This window comes from Nematolebias whitei, chromosome 1 (assembly GCF_014905685.2).
Source record: "Nematolebias whitei isolate Nwh7 chromosome 1, NemWhi1, whole genome shotgun sequence".
Classification (NCBI taxonomy): Eukaryota; Metazoa; Chordata; class Actinopteri; order Cyprinodontiformes; family Rivulidae; genus Nematolebias; species Nematolebias whitei.
In genome coordinates this window covers 21,925,002-21,943,483 of record NC_056498.1, presented here as the reverse complement: position 1 = coordinate 21,943,483, position 18,482 = coordinate 21,925,002, and the positions used below count along the sequence as shown (strand labels likewise).

At 38.5% G+C, this 18,482-nt stretch overlaps 1 protein-coding gene across 2 annotated transcripts in view; it reads right to left on the bottom strand.

The window, feature by feature from the left end:
* The window catches only part of clcn3 (chloride channel 3), a 52,625-nt gene extending 34,967 nt beyond the window's left edge, over positions 1-17,658 (bottom strand). The window contains exons 1-2 of one of the 2 annotated variants that reach the window (XM_037675617.1): positions 17,467-17,658; positions 8,173-8,354 (exon numbers count right to left, since the gene is read on the bottom strand). In XM_037675617.1, coding sequence (XP_037531545.1) covers positions 8,173-8,335 — 163 coding nt within the window. In that variant the 5' untranslated portion in view covers positions 8,336-8,354; positions 17,467-17,658. Of the gene's footprint in view, positions 1-8,172; positions 8,387-17,466 lie in introns of those variants that run through there. The other variant, XM_037675624.1, reaches the window with a different exon arrangement.
* Positions 17,659-18,482: the final 824 nt, after the last annotated feature.

Here is an 18,482-nt window from a genome sequence, read left to right as displayed (position 1 = left end):
TCTCTCCTCATGTTTTCTTTCCTTTTCTCATCTAAGCAAAATATTGTTCTGAATAAGAATAAGAGGGCCGAGTTAAATTATTTTTAGCCGCAGCTTCGTGAACTCCGCCCATCTTCGGACGACTGTATGTACATATTCGCGTTGTATCTCGGTGCAATGCCAATAAAGTTTATTCTGATTCTGATCTGTTTTGGTGGCCTTAAGATCGTGTCTCTGCTTTTTGCAGATGATGTGGTCCTATTGGCTTCATCAGGTCGTGATTTACAGCTTTCGTTGGAGCGGTTTGCAGCCGAGTGTGACATGGCCCGGATGAAGATCAGTTCCTCCAAATCCGAGGCCATGGTCTTGTGCCGGAAAAGGGTAGTGCCCTCTCCGAATCAGGGAGGAGGTCCTGCCTCAAGTGGAGGAGTTTAAGTATCTCGGGATGTTGTTCACGAATGAGGGAAAAATGGAGCGCGAGATCGATAGGCGGATAGGTGCAGGGTCAGCAGTGAAACGAGCGCTGTACCGGTCTGTTGTGGTGAAGAGAGAGCTGAGTCCAAAGGCGAAGCTCTCAATTTACCGGTCGATCTACGTTCCTACCCTCATCTATAGTCATGAGCTTTGGGTTGTGACCGAAAGAATGAGATCACGAATACAGGTGGCCAAAATGAGTTTCTCCGCAGGGTGTCTGGGCTCTCCCTTAGAGATGGGGTGAGAAGCTCGGTCATTCGGGAGGGTGCTTCTCCACATTGAGAGGAGCCAGTTGAGGTGGCTCGGGCATCTGGCTAGGATGCCTCCTGGACGCCTCCCTGGTGAGGTGTTCTGGGCACGTCCCACCAGGAGGAGACCCAGAGGAAGACCCAGGACATGCTGGAGGGACTATGTTTCTTGGCTGGCCTGGGAATGCCTTGGGATTCCTCCAGAGGAGCTGGCCCAAGTGGCTGGGGAGAGGGAAGTCTGGGCCTCCCTACTTGGGCTGCGACCCAACCCCCGCGACCCGACCCCGGATAAACAGAAGAAAATGGATGGAGGGATGGGTAAAGCCCTGATGTTGAGACTAAAGCCTTAATGTCGAGGCTAAAGCCCTGAAATCGAAGCTAAAGTCCTAATGTCAAGGCTAAAGCCTTTAATGTGAAAGCTAAAGCCTTAATGTTGAGATTAAAACCTTAATGTCAAGGCTACAGCACTAATGCCAAAGCTAAAGTCAATGTTAAAGCTAAAGCCTAAAGTCAAAGCTAAAGCCAATGTCAAGGCTAAAGTCCTAACATTGAGACTAAAGTCATATCATCAAGACTAAAATTGCAAGTTCAAATCAATCATCCTGACAAGATTAAAGTTGTAACATTGACACTAAAGACTTAATTTCGAGTTTAAACTGGGAAACTGGCTTAGACTGGGACGCTCAGTCCTCACCTCCTTCTATAGGTGTGCAGTGAAGAGCATCATGTGCTCCAGCATCAACATGTGGCATGCAGGCTGCACAGCTGCAGAAAGAAAAGCTTTGCAGAGAGTGGTGAAGGCTGCACAGAAGTCTGTTGGAGTCAGTCTCCCCACCATCACAGACATCTACACTTCTAGATGCAGGAAGAGAGCCACCTGCATCATGAAGGACCCCACTCACCCATCACACTCACATTTTGCCCCGCTCCCCTCAGGCAGGAGGTTGGGGAACATTAAGTGTAGAGCCACTAGACTGAGGAACAGCTTCTACCCTGAGGCTGTTAGACTCACAAATCCCTAACCAAGATTAGATTGTATCTTAGATCTTTTAGCGTATTGTTTGGCGTTCATTTAGCGTATATCTTAGTGTATAAATTAGATCCTTATTTACTGTTTCTTTTTACACTTTACATTTTTGCTATTGTTTGATGTAACTGGGACCCTGTGTACACAATTTCGTTCCACCCCATGTACCACATGTGATGCGAATGACAATAAAGACCTTGAACATTGATATGTGGTCACACATATACAGTATGTACGTTTGGGTACGCTCAGCCTGTTTGAGTCTCTCACAGTGAGAGGAGGCTGCATCTGCTACTTTAGTTTTTTATAATTAAACACTATTAATGCTAAAAGATGAATTTTTATATCCCCCAGATTATAACAAAAATGTGTCTCTGTTTAACTTTAATTTTTTTTACCTTAAACTCACAAAGAAAAAAAGGAAGAAAAATCTGTTAGTAAGGAAAAAAAAAAAAAAAAAATTAAGTTAATTTATACGCAAAGGACTTCCTGTCCTCAGGCACTTACATAGCTGTCCACTGCTCCACCAGGGTGCATCTCATATGTGATGGGTTAAATGTAGAGAACTAATGTCGTCATTGTATAGAAACATACTATGACACATAGCACTTTCTTTCTTCTTTCTTTCTGTGCTATATTTTTTAAAATACATCTGACAACCCCTCAATTGAAAACTCTTAAATGATGAAGTAAACTACAGAAAAGTTGTTAAAACTTCTCTCTTCCTTCAGAATGACGTTGGTCTTGATGGTGAAGGTTAAAGTCTTCTTACAACTTCAACGCTTCATTAGAGAATATTATACTGTGTATTTTTACTAAGGTCGTCTGTGTGTGGGGGGGGGCAGCAGTGTTTGGGTAACCTTGAAGTGTACACAAAATTTGAACACATCTTGATTGCAGGCAGAAGTTGAAGTGCTTTCATCTACTGTATTTCTCCTTCTTCCACAATGAAAACAAGTGAGCACAAAAAAGCAGAAAAATCACAACAAGAAGTGTTGAAGAAGCTTCTTCAGATTCCATAAAATCTATTCCAGACTTCTAGTCAAACTGCAATCTTAGCTAAGAAGCAGATTCTCAAAGTTTTCTATAAACACACCCCTCACAGCTACATAAAAACACCAAGAGGAAGCAGGGACAGAAAAACACAAAGAAATGGCATTTACATACAAATTTCCAGACAGACTTACTTATATACCTGCTGGTCACCAAACTTGTTCACAGGAATGCAGATAAAAATCCCACCTGACATAACTGGTACAGTGTTTAGACATATACAACAATATGTAACTCTAAAAGATCATTTGAGTGCTTGCGATATCTTGTACAATCATACTTTACGTTAACTTTTAAATTTTATCAAATAGGCAAAAATTTTGTAGTTTATTCATGTCCAAAACTCGGACATGAAAGGTGTCGAGCAATATGCATTTCTTTAATAACATTAGAACTTTAATTATTGATGTAACTAGGGATGAACGATATTATTGGCATGGTATCGGTATTGGCTGATATTAGTGATAAAGTTAAATATCGAACATCGGCCATTCCAGCAAAATAACTCGCCAATATAAAAGAAGCTGTTTATATATATATATAAATTATAAAAAGGTGCTGTTTTTGTATGACAACCCAGTGACAAAGATGCCTGCAGCGCCAGCACAACATTATGACGCCACGTGTGCCGTTGAGTTTAGATTTGTGAAAATTTACAAATTTGCACTGTTCCGAATGTTGTCATTGTGTTCGAGAGTAAATGTCATGAATAATTTTGACATTAAACATAAACCAAGTTGAAGTGTTACATCATTTTCAGCCCCCTTTGTGGCATCTGCATTTGGTAGAAGGCCAAATTGACAAAGACCATGCAGAATAATGTAGTATTTTAATTCCACAGCAGAGAAAGACATGTAGTCTCTGTAAGTAGATCCAGGGAAAAAAAAAAAACTATTGGTATTGGTATCGGTTATTGGCCAAATAAGTTTTAACACATTGGCATATCGGATATCGGCCAAAAATCCAATATCGTGCATCCCTAGATGTAATACCCCATGTCGATGAATAAATTTAAAGGAAAAAACAAAGAAGAAATATCGCCCATTGTAATATAGTATTTTCAGTATACATCTATAGGCTAAATATTCAATAGATATGAAGCTACATATTTCAACATGAAAAAAAATCAATTTCTTTACCAGCATTATCACAAATTACATTACTGTACAAATAAAAGTGCAGTACTAATTGTTTGCTAATACAAAATCAGTGTTAAAGGCGTTCAATACTTCCAGGCTAGCACACACATGTATATGTGATGTTATATTTCAGCATGCTAAATGAATGATCATTAGTAGTAATCATGCTTTTAACTGAATGTTGTATATACTTTAAATAGTCAGCCATGTTGTCACTCAAATAAAACACAACTTTAACACTAACCACCAAACAGTTAATTCAGTGGTTCCCAACCCTGGTAATCGAGAAACACTATTCTGAATGTTTTAGTTGTTTTCTTGCTCCAACACACCTGATTCAATTAATTAATTACTGGTATGGCTGAAAGTTCTGCAGAAGCCTGTTAATCACCCATTTATTCAAATCAGGTGTGTCAAAGCAGGAAAACAACTAAAACATGCAGGATGGTGTTCAAGGACCAGGGTTGGGAACCACTGAATTAGCCAAACAGCTAATTGGCCAAACTTGCTGTAGCACAACTTCATCATCAAATGTGCTTCTTGCTCTTCCTCTTCAAAGTTGACAGCATTTGTTGTTTTCTGCTTCATCTTGCATCAACTTTAAATTGTTTTGATGGTGTGAAATTAGCATCGCATCAAGCTTGTGATCCTGTAGAAACACTTGTTTTCCCTCTCTGGGGGTCTGTATGCTATGTTGTACAATCAGATGTCATCTCTGTGTGCTCTACGGAAAAGCCAGTTTGGTCACAGTCTGCTCATCAGTAATTTGTGGAAGCTGAATTTAAATTCAGAAGTTGTAAAATCACAGCTATGCTTTCCTACTCTATACTCTTTAGGTTACATTATTCTGCTTGGTCTCTAAGAACAGAATATCAGTGACTGAGGACTTGCTTTGTCACTTCGGTTCTTCAATTTGAACAGAGATATGAAACACATGGAAAACACACAAAAAATATATTTTCTATAGAAAATGATGGTCAACCAAGTGACACAAAAACAATGTTCCTGATTTGGATGAAATCAGATATTAGGAACAATTTTTAATAAATGCAAATGTATGGGGAAAAAAAGCAGCAATCAAAATGTAAATAAAAAGAAAAGCATTAAAACAGTGTATGCAAGTACAGATAATTTATTACTATCAGGTTAACGTGACCATTGTTTTGTTATTAGAGGGTTTTTAGTCACTCTGCATTTGGTGGTAACACACTGCTAATGGTAACACTATCACAAGTAAGTATGGGCGATGATATTCAAATGTTAAAAGTTTAGTAAAAATGGGTAACTAAAAAAACAAAACAAAAAACAATGTAACCATTTTTTTTTTTTTTTTACACCAGTCCATTCTAGAGACGCACCAAGTTATTTCCTAATGATGCTTTTCCAGATGGGGTGCTTTATGGAAACCTATTGCTCATTCCATACATGATCCTCCTAAAAAGAAAACTTCCAACAGTTTTCTTTCTGTCATTGTAGTTTATTGGGATTATTAAGTGGAAACTACGGTCACGAGTGAGCTCATCAAACAAGAAAAAAATGTTTAGAGGCAAACTTGGTGTTTTTGCCTAAAATGTCAATCCCTAACCACAAGGTGTCAGAAACTATGGCCACGACCGACCTGTACTATTATAACCAGAACATGCTGCATTGTGATCAGGTAAAAAAAAAAAAAAAATCCCAGAGTAGTAGAATAAACAGACACATTTGTGTGTGCTTGCAAATTCTGCTGCCTCAGTGTTTTCAGTGATAAAACTTGTAAATGAACTACTGCATCCTGACATGCAGTTTTCAAGAAAATGTCAAGTGAGCAAAACTCTTCAAAAATAAAAAAGAAGAAGAAGAAGAAGCTGTTGTTGAGATTAGCTTTCCTCGACATTAACGTCACAAATCAATGGTCGAGCTGCATTCGAGTGTTTCACAAAAAAATTAGTTCTTACAATTTCTCTCATTCAGAAAGCAAGCACAAAGTTCAACACTTTAATTACAATTGTATGATTACAGAATAAACTTATCTAAACGGATATGATTTTAAGAAGACCAAGAAGTGACATCTTGAAAATAGGCGAGCGTTATTTAAACTTCCACCTTAAGATGATGAAAGCTCAAATGTGACAGGAGCCAAGTCAGAATGGAGATCTAGTGTAAGAAGTTTAGAAGTATTCAACAAGGTTACCAAAAACACAACACAAAAACCTTCAGACCAGGAATGAAAAGACAGATTTTAACTACCTTTCTATAGTTTGTTGACGTGTCAACACAAACCAACAAGACTAAACAACAAGGTCGTGTAACGTGAGCTCCTCCAAAAGGCCCCGATAGCCGAGTGAAATTTTATAGTCGTCGTAGTTCAGTCACGAGAGGAAATGTTCAAACAGAAAGAGAATATCCTTTCAGCTGAGAGAAGAGTTGAAACAAAAAATATATTAACAAATATAATTTTTATCCCTTAAGACAAAAACATTTGTTCGCCAATTTTACAGATTTTAACAGATTACACACATGGCACAATTCTCTCCAGGTTGTAAGTCAAGTTTACAATAAAAAGAAATGTGAGTCACCAGTCAGGACGGTCAGAGTGAAAATGAATGACTGAATGAATGAAAAACAGATGACCAACATGAATAGGATTGGTACAAAGTATGGTCGCCTGACAGACATATACAAGACTTTCCTTCAAGCGCAGATGTCTAATTATATAATAATTCTGAGTGCTTCATAAGACAGGACAAATAAAAAGACCTAAACTTATAAAACTTTTCGCATCACAAATTAGACTGCTTGAAACCTGGAGCAGAAGTCTCAATGAGGTTATCAGGTCAAAATAAAATGTTAAGATGTTACAGCTAAACAAAGAAATAAAGCCTGATTGTGATTAATATACAATTCAACTGCTGATCTGTTTAATCAGATTGCTTTGTGACGCAAAACAAATCTGTCAAAACTACATTACCATTGGGCACAATTTAAACACGCAAAACAAAAAAGTAATAATAGTAATGTTGATTAACTACAAAAAGATTAACTGTGATTCAGATTTGAAAACTTGGTAACTCGTTTACAATAGTCCCTCGCCATTTCGCAGTCCAACTTTCGTGGACTCACTATTTAGCGGATTTTCAAAGTAAGAGTGGACATGACACACAACTGGCTGACTGATGGATGAGCCACATGAGCAGCATGGATTGTTTATTTAAAATACATTATTTTAAATGATTTAGCACCTGCTGCACCTTTCTGCAGCCCACAGGTGAAGGGAGAAGCTCCCTCTGCAGCCCGTCATGATCTCCGCTCTCTGCCACGCCCACATTTCTGCTCCATGAAGCAGCTTTGTGAGGGGTTAACCCTTTGCTGTCCAGCTGCACCGATCGACTTTTGTCTTCCAACTTAAAATTCAAAGTATGTCACATCGTAAAATCGTCATAATCACAAAATTTAAAAGTGTTATTTTTAAATTATTTTAGAACTTCTATGTTCAGTTGTTGCAGGTAATTGATCAAGAAGCACATTTCTCCTCCGTGCTGCATCAGTTAACCCTTCTGATGCTCTGCTGCGCTTCTCTTCTCTACAAGTTAAATTAAACTATTGTAATATTTTAAAGAAACAAGGATTGTTTCTTTAAAATATTACAATATTTTAATTTAAATCATTTATTTACACAGGAGGAGGGAGACTGGGAGTGAAATGTGAACTAGGACTACTGTATCCCTACGTCACGGTTTTTCACTTATCGCGGGGGGCGTGGTCCCCTAAACCCCGTGATAAACAAGGGACCATTGTACATGTATTTCCTTATTTTCATTAAGGTCAAGATGGTGCCACAGCCAGGTGACCTTAAAAATACCAAAAAGGCTATAACTCAAGTCAATTTTACATTGAGCAAAAATGTAATGTGGTAGTAGCTGAGAGTCCTCACAACACATATCTGAGAGTATGGTTGCATGGTATTTAAACTGAGCTTGAGTTTAAACTATGTTGTCACATTCTTTGTCGTTTAAACCCATGCGATGATTACAAACAGTTCAGACTGTGCATGTTTGGGATGCTGTATGAATGGGTGAAGGGAAGTTTTCTATTATTCAAGATGGAGGAGATAAAAGTCAGTGGAACACATGAGGTGCATCTCAGCTTCAGTGATGATGGTTATTAAAAAGTCAAAGTGGTGAATGAAAGTCAAGGTTCAACAAGTCTAGGGGGTGATGAGACAGACCAAACAAATGATTGGAGAAGACGTGAGACATCTCGACATCCCTACCTGGGGAGGCAGCGTCCCCATCGAGCAGGTTGTCGTCCTCGGTGGTGTGGAAGTCCATGATGACGCCGGCTCCATCCAGCAGCTCGTCGTCGCTGCTGGCGCTGGCAATGCTGTTGTAGCTGTTTCTGCAGTAGCCTCTGTGGTACAGCTGCTCCGACTCCATTTAGCAACACACCGTTACCCTGGGTGATAAGGAGGGAGGGAGGAGGAGGAGTGGTGAAGATATAGAGTCTACAGTGAGGACAGATGAGAAGTTAGAAAGTGGTACGAGTCTGGCAGGTATACAGAAAGGTGGAGTTAGTGTGCCCCCCAGCTACTTTAAAAAACAAACCTCGAGCAAAACTAGAGCGTCTCTTTGTCTCGTACTGAACATTTTCATAAATGATGTACCATATATTGAATTATTACTAAAACAGAACTTATTCAATTTAAAAAAAAAAAAAAGTACATAGCCAGACAGGAAACTCCAGTATCTGATTACCTGTGAAGGCCACAAGAATATGGAAAAAACAGAAGAGTTCTGCTCAGTTGGCTGAAAAAGAAGACTTCTCAAAAACAAAAGTAAAATGTGTAAAGTTGCAAAATGATCTTTTCCTGCAGTGAAACAAATAAGTGTTCTCTATTTTTGAGTTTGGATTTAAAGAGTGGCTAACTCGGAAAGAAAAGGAAATGAGTGTCAAACATGTTTTGTGTGTTTCCTGTGTGCATGTGACCATCTGTTAGTGGATCAGAAGGAAGTACAACATCCTTAGTCAGCTCTAATCATCATTGTATCTCGCGTCACATGTTGCACAACATAAAGTCTTTCCTGAGCATCTAAAAATGTTCAATCTGGTCCTCTGGACATTCAAAGTCCAGAGGACCAGATTTAACTTTTTAGATTTTTCTACCTGGATTATTGCGCATGCATCAGGATATCTTTCCTGAGCAGTTTCTACATGAAGTTTTTTCTCATTAACTCCTAATCTATCAATAAAAGTGGGACAACGTTCACCACAGCCACCAGTTTAAGGCTAGTCCTGAATTTTAAGTCCTTAAGTTTTCATCTTGAGACTTCAGAACAGCTCAAACAGAAAAGTGAGTTCAGACTAACAACAGTTTATTAACAGATTTATGTATTGAACTATGTCAAATAAAATAAAATAAAAAATCAGATACAGTGACTTGTTGATCAAACCGATATCATGTTTATGTCAAAATTCAGCCTCACAAACGCTGAGCTTCTGAGCTTTAAAAAATACACAAAGAAAAAGTGTCAGCTCTTAGAAGCTAAGTGCTGACATTTGGGAAAAAATTAAACTGTGGCAACTTTTTTTTGTAGCTGGTGCATTTAATGACGAACAGAAAATTGGAATTTTCATTCTCTGTCCGACTAGGATCCAATATCCCTCACCCTCAGAAATTATATGAAAATAAAGATGGCACATTGAATGATCATACGCTACAACAAAGTAAATACAAATAGTAAAAAAAAAAAAAATGATAACTGCCTTTCCAGGCCCCAGTGAAAGCAGCACAATTTAAACGTCTTGTGAGAAGATAAAGAGGACAAAGTGGGATTTCTTCTACTCTGAAGTAACACTTTCCCTGTCATTCTTAATCATCTTAGGGAAAGCAAAAAAATTAAACCTAGGATGCTAAAAAATAAACTTTGTGTATGTCTTTACTGGGGTGCGACTTTAGATGCTCAAATATGGGGGCCGAGATGGTGTAGAGGCAGGGCAGCCGGCTTGGGACCCGAAAGTCCCAGGTTCGATCCCCAGTCACTGCACATCATGTGGCGTCTCTGGGCAGCACGTCTCATCCCCAAAATGCCCACCGGGCGCTTTCAATAGCTGCCCACTGCACCACCTGGTGGTGGATGGGTTAAATGCAGAGACTAATTTCGCCATTGTATGGAAACATACAGTGCTGACATTGTGATGACATTATTATTATTATTATTATTATTATTATTTTTATATGTGCTCCGACACATAAAAAACATTATGTTCGTATGTCCTCTTTAAAAACTTTGAGGTTTCAAACCAAATTACTGTTTAATTTCCCCTTAAATTGGTATTTAACAAATATATAAACGCACAACCTTATTATTTTATCTTTGCATGTGTTGATAAAACCCCAAAAAGCAGAGAACCATTCTAGTTTTTGCTGTTTTCATATTAAAAACATTTATTATTCCTGTAAACTGCATGCACGTGCTTGTTGTTAAGTGGACAGTTTTACAGCAGAGAGGCTGAACGTTGTTAAACTTCTGTTCGTTATGATAAAAGCTCAATGCTGCACGCGTTGGAGCTGCTGTATTAGACGTTTAGGCACAAAGCGATCCAGTTATCCACTACCTGCTGTCTCTGGAGGATGTGTGTGTCGGGGTATCGGGCCTCTCTGAAGAGGTGGTGTGAGCCGGACCGTTAGAGAGGAGCAAAATGCTGAGTCACATCTCAGCAACAGTCGCCGGGGCAACACCTCCATAGTGACCAGCAGGAGAAAGATAAGTTCTCTCTCTCTGCTCCGGTTGTGCAGCGTTGTGAGCGTTTAGTTTGTCTGCTGCCGATTGTGTGACTTTTCTTAAAAACCCACCTCTGCAGTTATTCTGGCCTGTTTCCCTATTCAAACGATAAAATACAAGCTTTCATAAAAAGAGCCAATAATGTCTAAAGCAGGAAGGAAAACTAAAAATTTTAATTAAACTTAATGTTGAGACGTTGCAACAACTTCATTTGATTTATTTTTCAGACTGAAAAGATAACTGAATGCTTAAAAGTTTCTCACTAATATTTTCAGGTTTTCTTTAAAATAACAGCCCTACAGAGTTAAAGTTTGTACATACCGTATTTTTCGCCCTATAAGTCGCGTTTTTTTTTAACATAATTTGCATCCCCTGCGACTTATACACCAAAGCGACGCATTTATGGATTTTTCCCATATTTATAAACAATTTTTGGCTGCGATATGACTGTTTTCATTCATTCGGACTGAAAATATTGAACACTACCATTTTCAGCGGTAGATGGCACTCAAGTAGTAAGGCATACCATCGTATCATGTAATAGGTAAAAGTGGCTATTAATGACACAATCAGCTTGCCTTTGCCTGCCACATTCATTCTGCTCGCTGCTTGGAACAACCATCAAATAAACTTCATTTCACCTTGCCACCCTGGCAAAATGCAGCTGATTTGACTATTGAAGTGCATTTATTAAGTAAAAGTTAAACTGATACACCTTTGCTATAATGTCGAGCAAACAAATAATTATTTTAGGTGCTTATCTTATTAAATTTTGATGAGATACGCAGCGTTCCTCCTTCATGATTTCCTCCCAGTCTGCGCGCTCCCAGAGCACTGAGGCAGCGAATACTTTGGAAATGCAGCTGATTTTACCATTCAAGTCCTTTTATTAAGTAAAAGTTCAACCGAGACACACGGTTACTATAAAGTTGAGCTAACACTTGCTTTTAGGTGTTTATCTTGTTAAATTTCGAAGAAATGCGCAGCGACTCGTCCCTCTGCTTGCTCCTAGTTCCACGTATCGGTTTTTGAAATACAGCGGGTTTGACCACTAAAGTGCATTTATTAAGCAAAAGTTAAACTGAGACGCACCTTTACTGTAATGTCGAGCAAACAAATAATTGTTTTTAAGTGTTAATCTTGTTAAATTCTTGTTAAAGTCCTCCCGTGCACACTCCTGAGGCCGCCGTTTGGCAGCCAATTGATTTTTGGCACAACACCTGCCCACATCTCTGGGTTCGGCCCACAATTCTGGGTTGTTAGTGGTGAAGCATAATAGATGCAAAGTATATGGCAAAGCGACGTATTTATGGATTTTTCCATTTTATTACACAAATATGGACTGATGTGACTTATAGGGCGGTGTGACGTTTATGGCGGAAAATACGATAATATAAAAGTTAGCCTGATTCAAATCCAGATTAACAAAATGCGTAGTGTTCCTTATCAGTTGCCACCTTTAATGCCAGTTTTACACTGAGATCATCTTACAATGAGAACCAACTGTTTTGGTCAAATCTCAAATTAACTATGCACATAGAGAGGCGTCAAGCTCGCAGTATGCGTTGTCAATGACTCTCATGTAGTACCACCCCAAGTTTTAGGTCAATATTTATACATCTGACCGAGTTGTAGTCATTTTAGAGATTTTTGAGGTTAGCTGGCTCAGTAGCAGCCACCTTAAATCAGGTCAATTCCAAACGTTAATAGATGTCCATCCAATAATTATAAACTTCATTTAAAATAGTCCAGTGGTTCAGGAGATATTGGAGTAACAGATAAACAAACTAGAGTTGCATTCGGGACTAAAAAAGCCGACCCGACCTGGCCCAAACTCGTATAATTTTTTTCCCGGCCCAACCTGAAACCAACCAATTAACTGTAATTAGAGGTCTGAATCAGGAAAAATTAATTAATTAAATTAATTAAGCTTTTACTGCTTTTTTAAGCAAATCAGTTTGACATGATAGTTTTAAAAATGTTCTTCAAAGAAGGAAAGATATAAGATTTCTTGTTTATTAACAAGAGTCAGCGCAGCGGATTATGATAGTTATTATAATATTATAATTAGTATAGTTTTTATTGGTCAACGGATGCAATCAAAAGCCCCACACCGACTCAGCCCGCCCCCAATCAAGCACATTATTTTGGCCTGACTCGGCCCAAATTTCAGGTCGGGCCGGGCTAGAAATGACAACTTTAACACACACACACACAGACACAGACAGACACTGGCAAAAACATTATCACCAGCGTTCCAGTTGTGGGGGACAGAGTTGTATCGAAGGCCGTCTGTGAAGCTGCCTGGTGTTTGTACTCTGGTCTCCTATGATTATTACATACACAGTAGGTAAAGTTTTCAAGCTCTGCCTAATCAGCTCCATCAAACTACCACAAAAGTTTCCTTTCTGTGCATTCAACACTTTTAACATTGGACGTTTGGTCAGAACTCTTTCATGTGTGCTCCCATATTTCTGCTGTGGATTAAAGGCACAACAACTAGAAATAAAAAAAGGTGTACATTTTGACAAAACTAACCTGAACAATATATATCAAAAATGTATCCATATATACAATACATTGTTGAAGGGAGTATTGTTATTTTTATTCGAGGTCTGAACATATGGTCACATGAACTCGCCTGAAAGCTCCCGGCCTCGGGGTGAGCTCTCTGAACGAGCTGAATTAGATTTGCTGAACACACTGATTTGATAACGAACAGAGGGAAGTCCCATCTCACAGAGGATCCGTGCGACTGTTGACTCTTTTCTCTCTACCTCAGAGAGGAGTTTGTTTCAGTGAGGATTACGGGTCTTTTTGGGTTGACATTGAAAAGTTTTGTTATTGACAGCTCATGCTGTTGTACTTTATTTTTTATTATTTTTACTACTTACTACGCATTAAATATTTTCCAGATTATACGGTTTATCAATTAACAACACAATAATTATCAGTGGAAATATTACTGTTTGCGTTTGCTTTAGTTGTAATGTTTGCATGTCTTTAAAAAAAATCTTATTCCGAATCAATCTATCAAATGAAACTGATTCAAAGCAGAGTTTCTGTCCTACAAATGAAGTCTGAACAAGTACAAGTCTGAAATTACAAGAAAAAAAATCATCTTCAGGAAGAATGAACTGCAGAGAGGAAAACAGCACACAGCGGAAATAAAATCGCCCACGTAAAACAATTGACTCATTTATATATTCAATTGTAATGTTTGATTTATTTATTTTATGTTAAATTTATTGCTGTTAAAATAAAACAAACTTGAATCCTTTAACTCGGCTCAGTTTCACTCCACCACATCACTATTATTTTACCAGTGAGTCAGAAGTGAATAAATCATCTAATTAAAAAATACAATAAATCCACTTAAATCAGCAAGACTGGGGAAAAAACAGATTAAAGTATATGACAATAAAGAGCAAGTTCATTGAGGAGTTTCAGATTTTCTAAATTATGCATAATTTAAAACATTGTAACTCATACAAAAAATTGGTTTGTCCCTGAAACACACAGTGAGTTAAAGGTCAGGGGGTTTATTGGGATTCTAAACTATTTTATTATTTGGCTGTTTATCTCATGTTCTGTCTCACGATGATAACAGATGAGACGGGAGAAAACAAGCAAGACAAGAGTTCATGGCTACCAGACGGAAAGAGGCTTGGTGGTAAAGTTTAAACTAGAAAAGGAGGAAAGCGCTGAAGACTAACTGAATCAGGAGCGCAGGTTACACATAAGAAAAAGTGCACGAGTGTCGCAGTAAATGTGATCTGATATGTAAATGAAATGGAAAACAAAAGACAAATGTCTACCGCTCTCACTATGCTGACAGATTAAATTATAAATATGAACAGTGTGAGGAATGGAGCTGGAAAACTTTAACCTAAGGTGTGGGGTAGGAGTGACTAATTAATTACTGAACATTAGTGGGAAAATATTCAAAAATCATAAAGACTTTAATGTAAAGTGCTAGTTCAGACTGGCAACATTTAACTTTCTGTGCCTCTGAAGTGAAACACAGAATGATGTTTGTTCTGTAAAATATGACAGATATAAAATGACAAAAAGGAGGCTAGGATTTATTTTTATTTATTTACTTGTTTATTTATTGAAATGCTGTTGTGTATGGGAAAATTTCTCTCTGGTTTTTATGAATTTCATAGGACTAATCCTGATTGAGTTGCATGGTTTGATGTATAATTTGCTATTTTTTTCAAACCTCGGGGTAAGAAAACAGACAAGAACACTTAAGTGGTCTAACAGAGATTGCACCCATATCACGGTTTGATTAAGTCTTTTTGTCCTGTATTTTGTCAAATATGCACATTAGACATCAAAATGTATGGCTCAATCAGAAAAAGTGCACATCGACTTCATTGTGTAGAATAGACAGAATTTACAACAACAAAAATGCACTGAAAATAATAATGAGGATCAATGGAATTTTGGAGAAACGAGAAAATTTCAGCCCTGACTGGAGCGCTACAACTCAAACATACCTCCTAATAGAAACATCATTCTAAGTTTAAACAAGTCACAAAAAGTTGGACATTACATGACTGAATTGGTATTTTGGCATCTTTAAAGCGTTTTACATAAGCACAGTTTAATTTGTATAATTTCTTGGAAATTTTGCCAAAAAATGTTTAACTGCCAATTGATGATGTCATATACTAACTTTTAAGTAGAGACATGTAGACTCTTTGCTTTTAAGTAGAGAGTTGTGGAAACTTAGACAAGAGTTAATTTGTGAGCAGCAGTATGGTTTCATGCCAAGAAAGAGCACCACAGATGTTGATGGAGAAGTACAGAGAGGGTCAGAAAGAACTCCACTGTGTCTTTGTGGATTTAGAAAAAGTATATGACAGAGTGCCGAGGGAGGAGGTGTGGTATTGCATGAGGACATCTGGAGTGGCAGAGAAGTATGTTAGACTGGTACAGGACATGTATGAGGACAGCAGGACAGTGGTGAGATGTGCTGTAGGAGTGACATATAGTTTCAAGGTGGAGGTGGGAGTGCATCAAGGATCTGCTCTGAGCCCCTTCTTGTTTGCTCTGGTGATGGACCGACTAACAGATAAGGTCAGGCAAGAATCCTTATGGACTATGATGTTTGCAGATGATATTGTGATCTGTGGTGAGAACAGGGAACAGGTGGAAGAGAACTTGGAGATGTGGAAAGGTATGCACTTGAAAGAAGAGGAATGAAAGTTAGCCGTAGTAAGACAGAGTACATGTGTGTGAATGAGAGGGAGGCTGGTGGAACAGTGATGCTACAAGTAGCAGAGGTCACAAAGGTGCAGGACTTCAAGTATGTGGGGTCCACTGTCCAGGAAGATGGGGAGTGTGGTAAAGAGGTGAAGAAGAGAATCCAGGCAGGATGGAGTGGATGGAGAAAAGTTTCAGGAGTGATTTGCAACAAAAGAGTGGCAGCAAAGGTCAAAGGAAAGGTTTACAAGACAGTGGTTTAACCAGCTATGTTGTATGATCTGGAGACAGAGACATTGACAAAATGACAGGAAGTGGCAGAAATTAAGAAGTTGAGGTTCTCCTTAGGATTGACAAGAAGGGATAAGATTAGGAATGAGATCGTCAGAGGTACAGCACAGGTTGAACAACTGGGAGATAAAGTTAGAGAGACTAGACTGAGATGGTTTAGACATGTCCAGAGGAGGGACAGTGGGTATACTGGTATGAGACTGTTAGAAATGCAGCTGCCAGGAAAAAGACAAAGAGGCGATATATGGATGCAGTTAGAGGACATGGAGGTAGATGGAGTGAGGACAGAGGACGCAGAGGACAGAATGAGATGGAGGAGGATGACTCGCTGTGGAGACCCCTGATGAGTAAAAAGCTAAATGTAGTAGTAGTTAGGGAGTGAGACACAGATGCTGTCACCATGGTGATCTCAATGAGCCACTGACAACAGCTGGTGTTGGAATTTTGGGCAGGCACCTTTCAAAATGTTATCAGAAAATGTCTACTTCTGAATATACAACTTAAGTGCTGGTCGTGACAGACCTGTTCAGTATAAATATCTGTGAACTATATACAATACTCGAGTAAAAACAAAATAAAAATAAAAAAAATACTGTGATGAAGCGAGTTGTGCCACCAATTAGAAGAGCTGCCCGGGTCTGTTAATTGATTGTAATTAAAGCGCTCCAACTCAAACCGAGTTATGTTGTTGTTGCTTTGACAAGCCGAACTCTTAAAACTTTGACATTACTATAAAATACGAGGCACTTGTTTATATATATATACACTCAAAAAATACAAATGCACTGCTATTTTTCTGCGTGATAGTGATGTAAAATTACCGCAGGCAGGAGTCTTGTTAGCAGCCACGCGCTCCGCCGCGCGTGCATTTACCGTTAAATCTGCGTTAGCTACAATATTTGACGAAAAAATGGCCAGGGACAAAAAAACACAGCAACAAGAAGGAACAGTTGGCACGTCGCTGTAGTTTCTAGCAGCCGCAGACGGCCCTGTCTCATCAAATGACCTGCTAATGAATAAGGACAAGCTGGTAAAGTTCCACTCAACACCTGCAGCACCGAGTTAGCCTCCGCGGCTAGTTAGCAAGCTGGCTACTAGTAGCACCTGTTTGGCACCAAGATGGAGCAGAGTTCACAACATTTGACAGCTGGAGCATGAAAGGTGCATGAACGGATATCCTCGACTGGTGAACACATTAACAGCCAGCACACAGACCGTCTCTCGGTCTATTTAATATTCACAGCAACGACGCTTGGGAATATAAACAACAACCTCCATACCTTCCTGATGCCTCAGTTCCAGCTCGGACACAACAATTCATCCTTTTGTTTGTTTGCTTCCCTCTGAGTTGAAGCTTGAATTAGTTTTGCTCTCTACGTGAACGGGTTTGATATTCCCTTCATCGTGTTTTCTTCCTTCAGTCCCATTCCCGTGTCAGTGACGTCCACTTCCTGTTACCAGCCCCATCTTCATCCTCCTCCTCCTCCTCCCCCACAGTCTGATAGTAAGATCATCGGATCAATAATTCATCCAGAGGGGGAGGAAAGGTGCTCTGAAGGGCTGCTAACCTGCGAGGGGACTTGTTAAAATGTTTCATCCTACAGATCAGAGGAAAATAGTTTCTTAAAGCAGCATGATTATACAAATAAAACGAGGCTTTGAACAAAACATGGTATGGTATAAAGTTTATTCATTTAAAAAAAAGTACAAAACAATTCCATAACAATATAAAAAAAAAGATACAAAAGATTTAAAATGAAAGGCAGCAGAAAGAAGAAAAAATCTTATTATATCTGCCCCTTTTTTCAAACAATTATTTCAATCATAATAATTTTCAAGTAACAGAACAAAATGAATAACACTTTCTAATTTTTCTAATTCTAATACAAAACACACACTAAGCTACTTCATATATACTTTTTTAACAATTCAGCTTTGATTTTTTTCTTAAATGTACACATTGACTTGGCATTTTTACATTCCACAATCCAACTCCTTGGATTGAGGTAGACCTTCCCTTCAGACTAGTTCTGAATTTTGGTTTGACAAATATCTCTATCCCCTTAAGATTATAACAACTTTGTCTTTTAACAAAATTTCTTTGGATATTTAATGGTAATGTGTGATTTTGAGCCCTATACATAACTGATAAAATACTATAATCTACCAAATCATGGAACTTCAATAACTTCAGTTGATAAAATAATGTGCTTGATGGGTGACAGTAATGCTTTCTGGTGATAATTCTTACAGCTCTTTTCTGTAAAATAAAAATAGGTTTTGTAAATGTTTTACA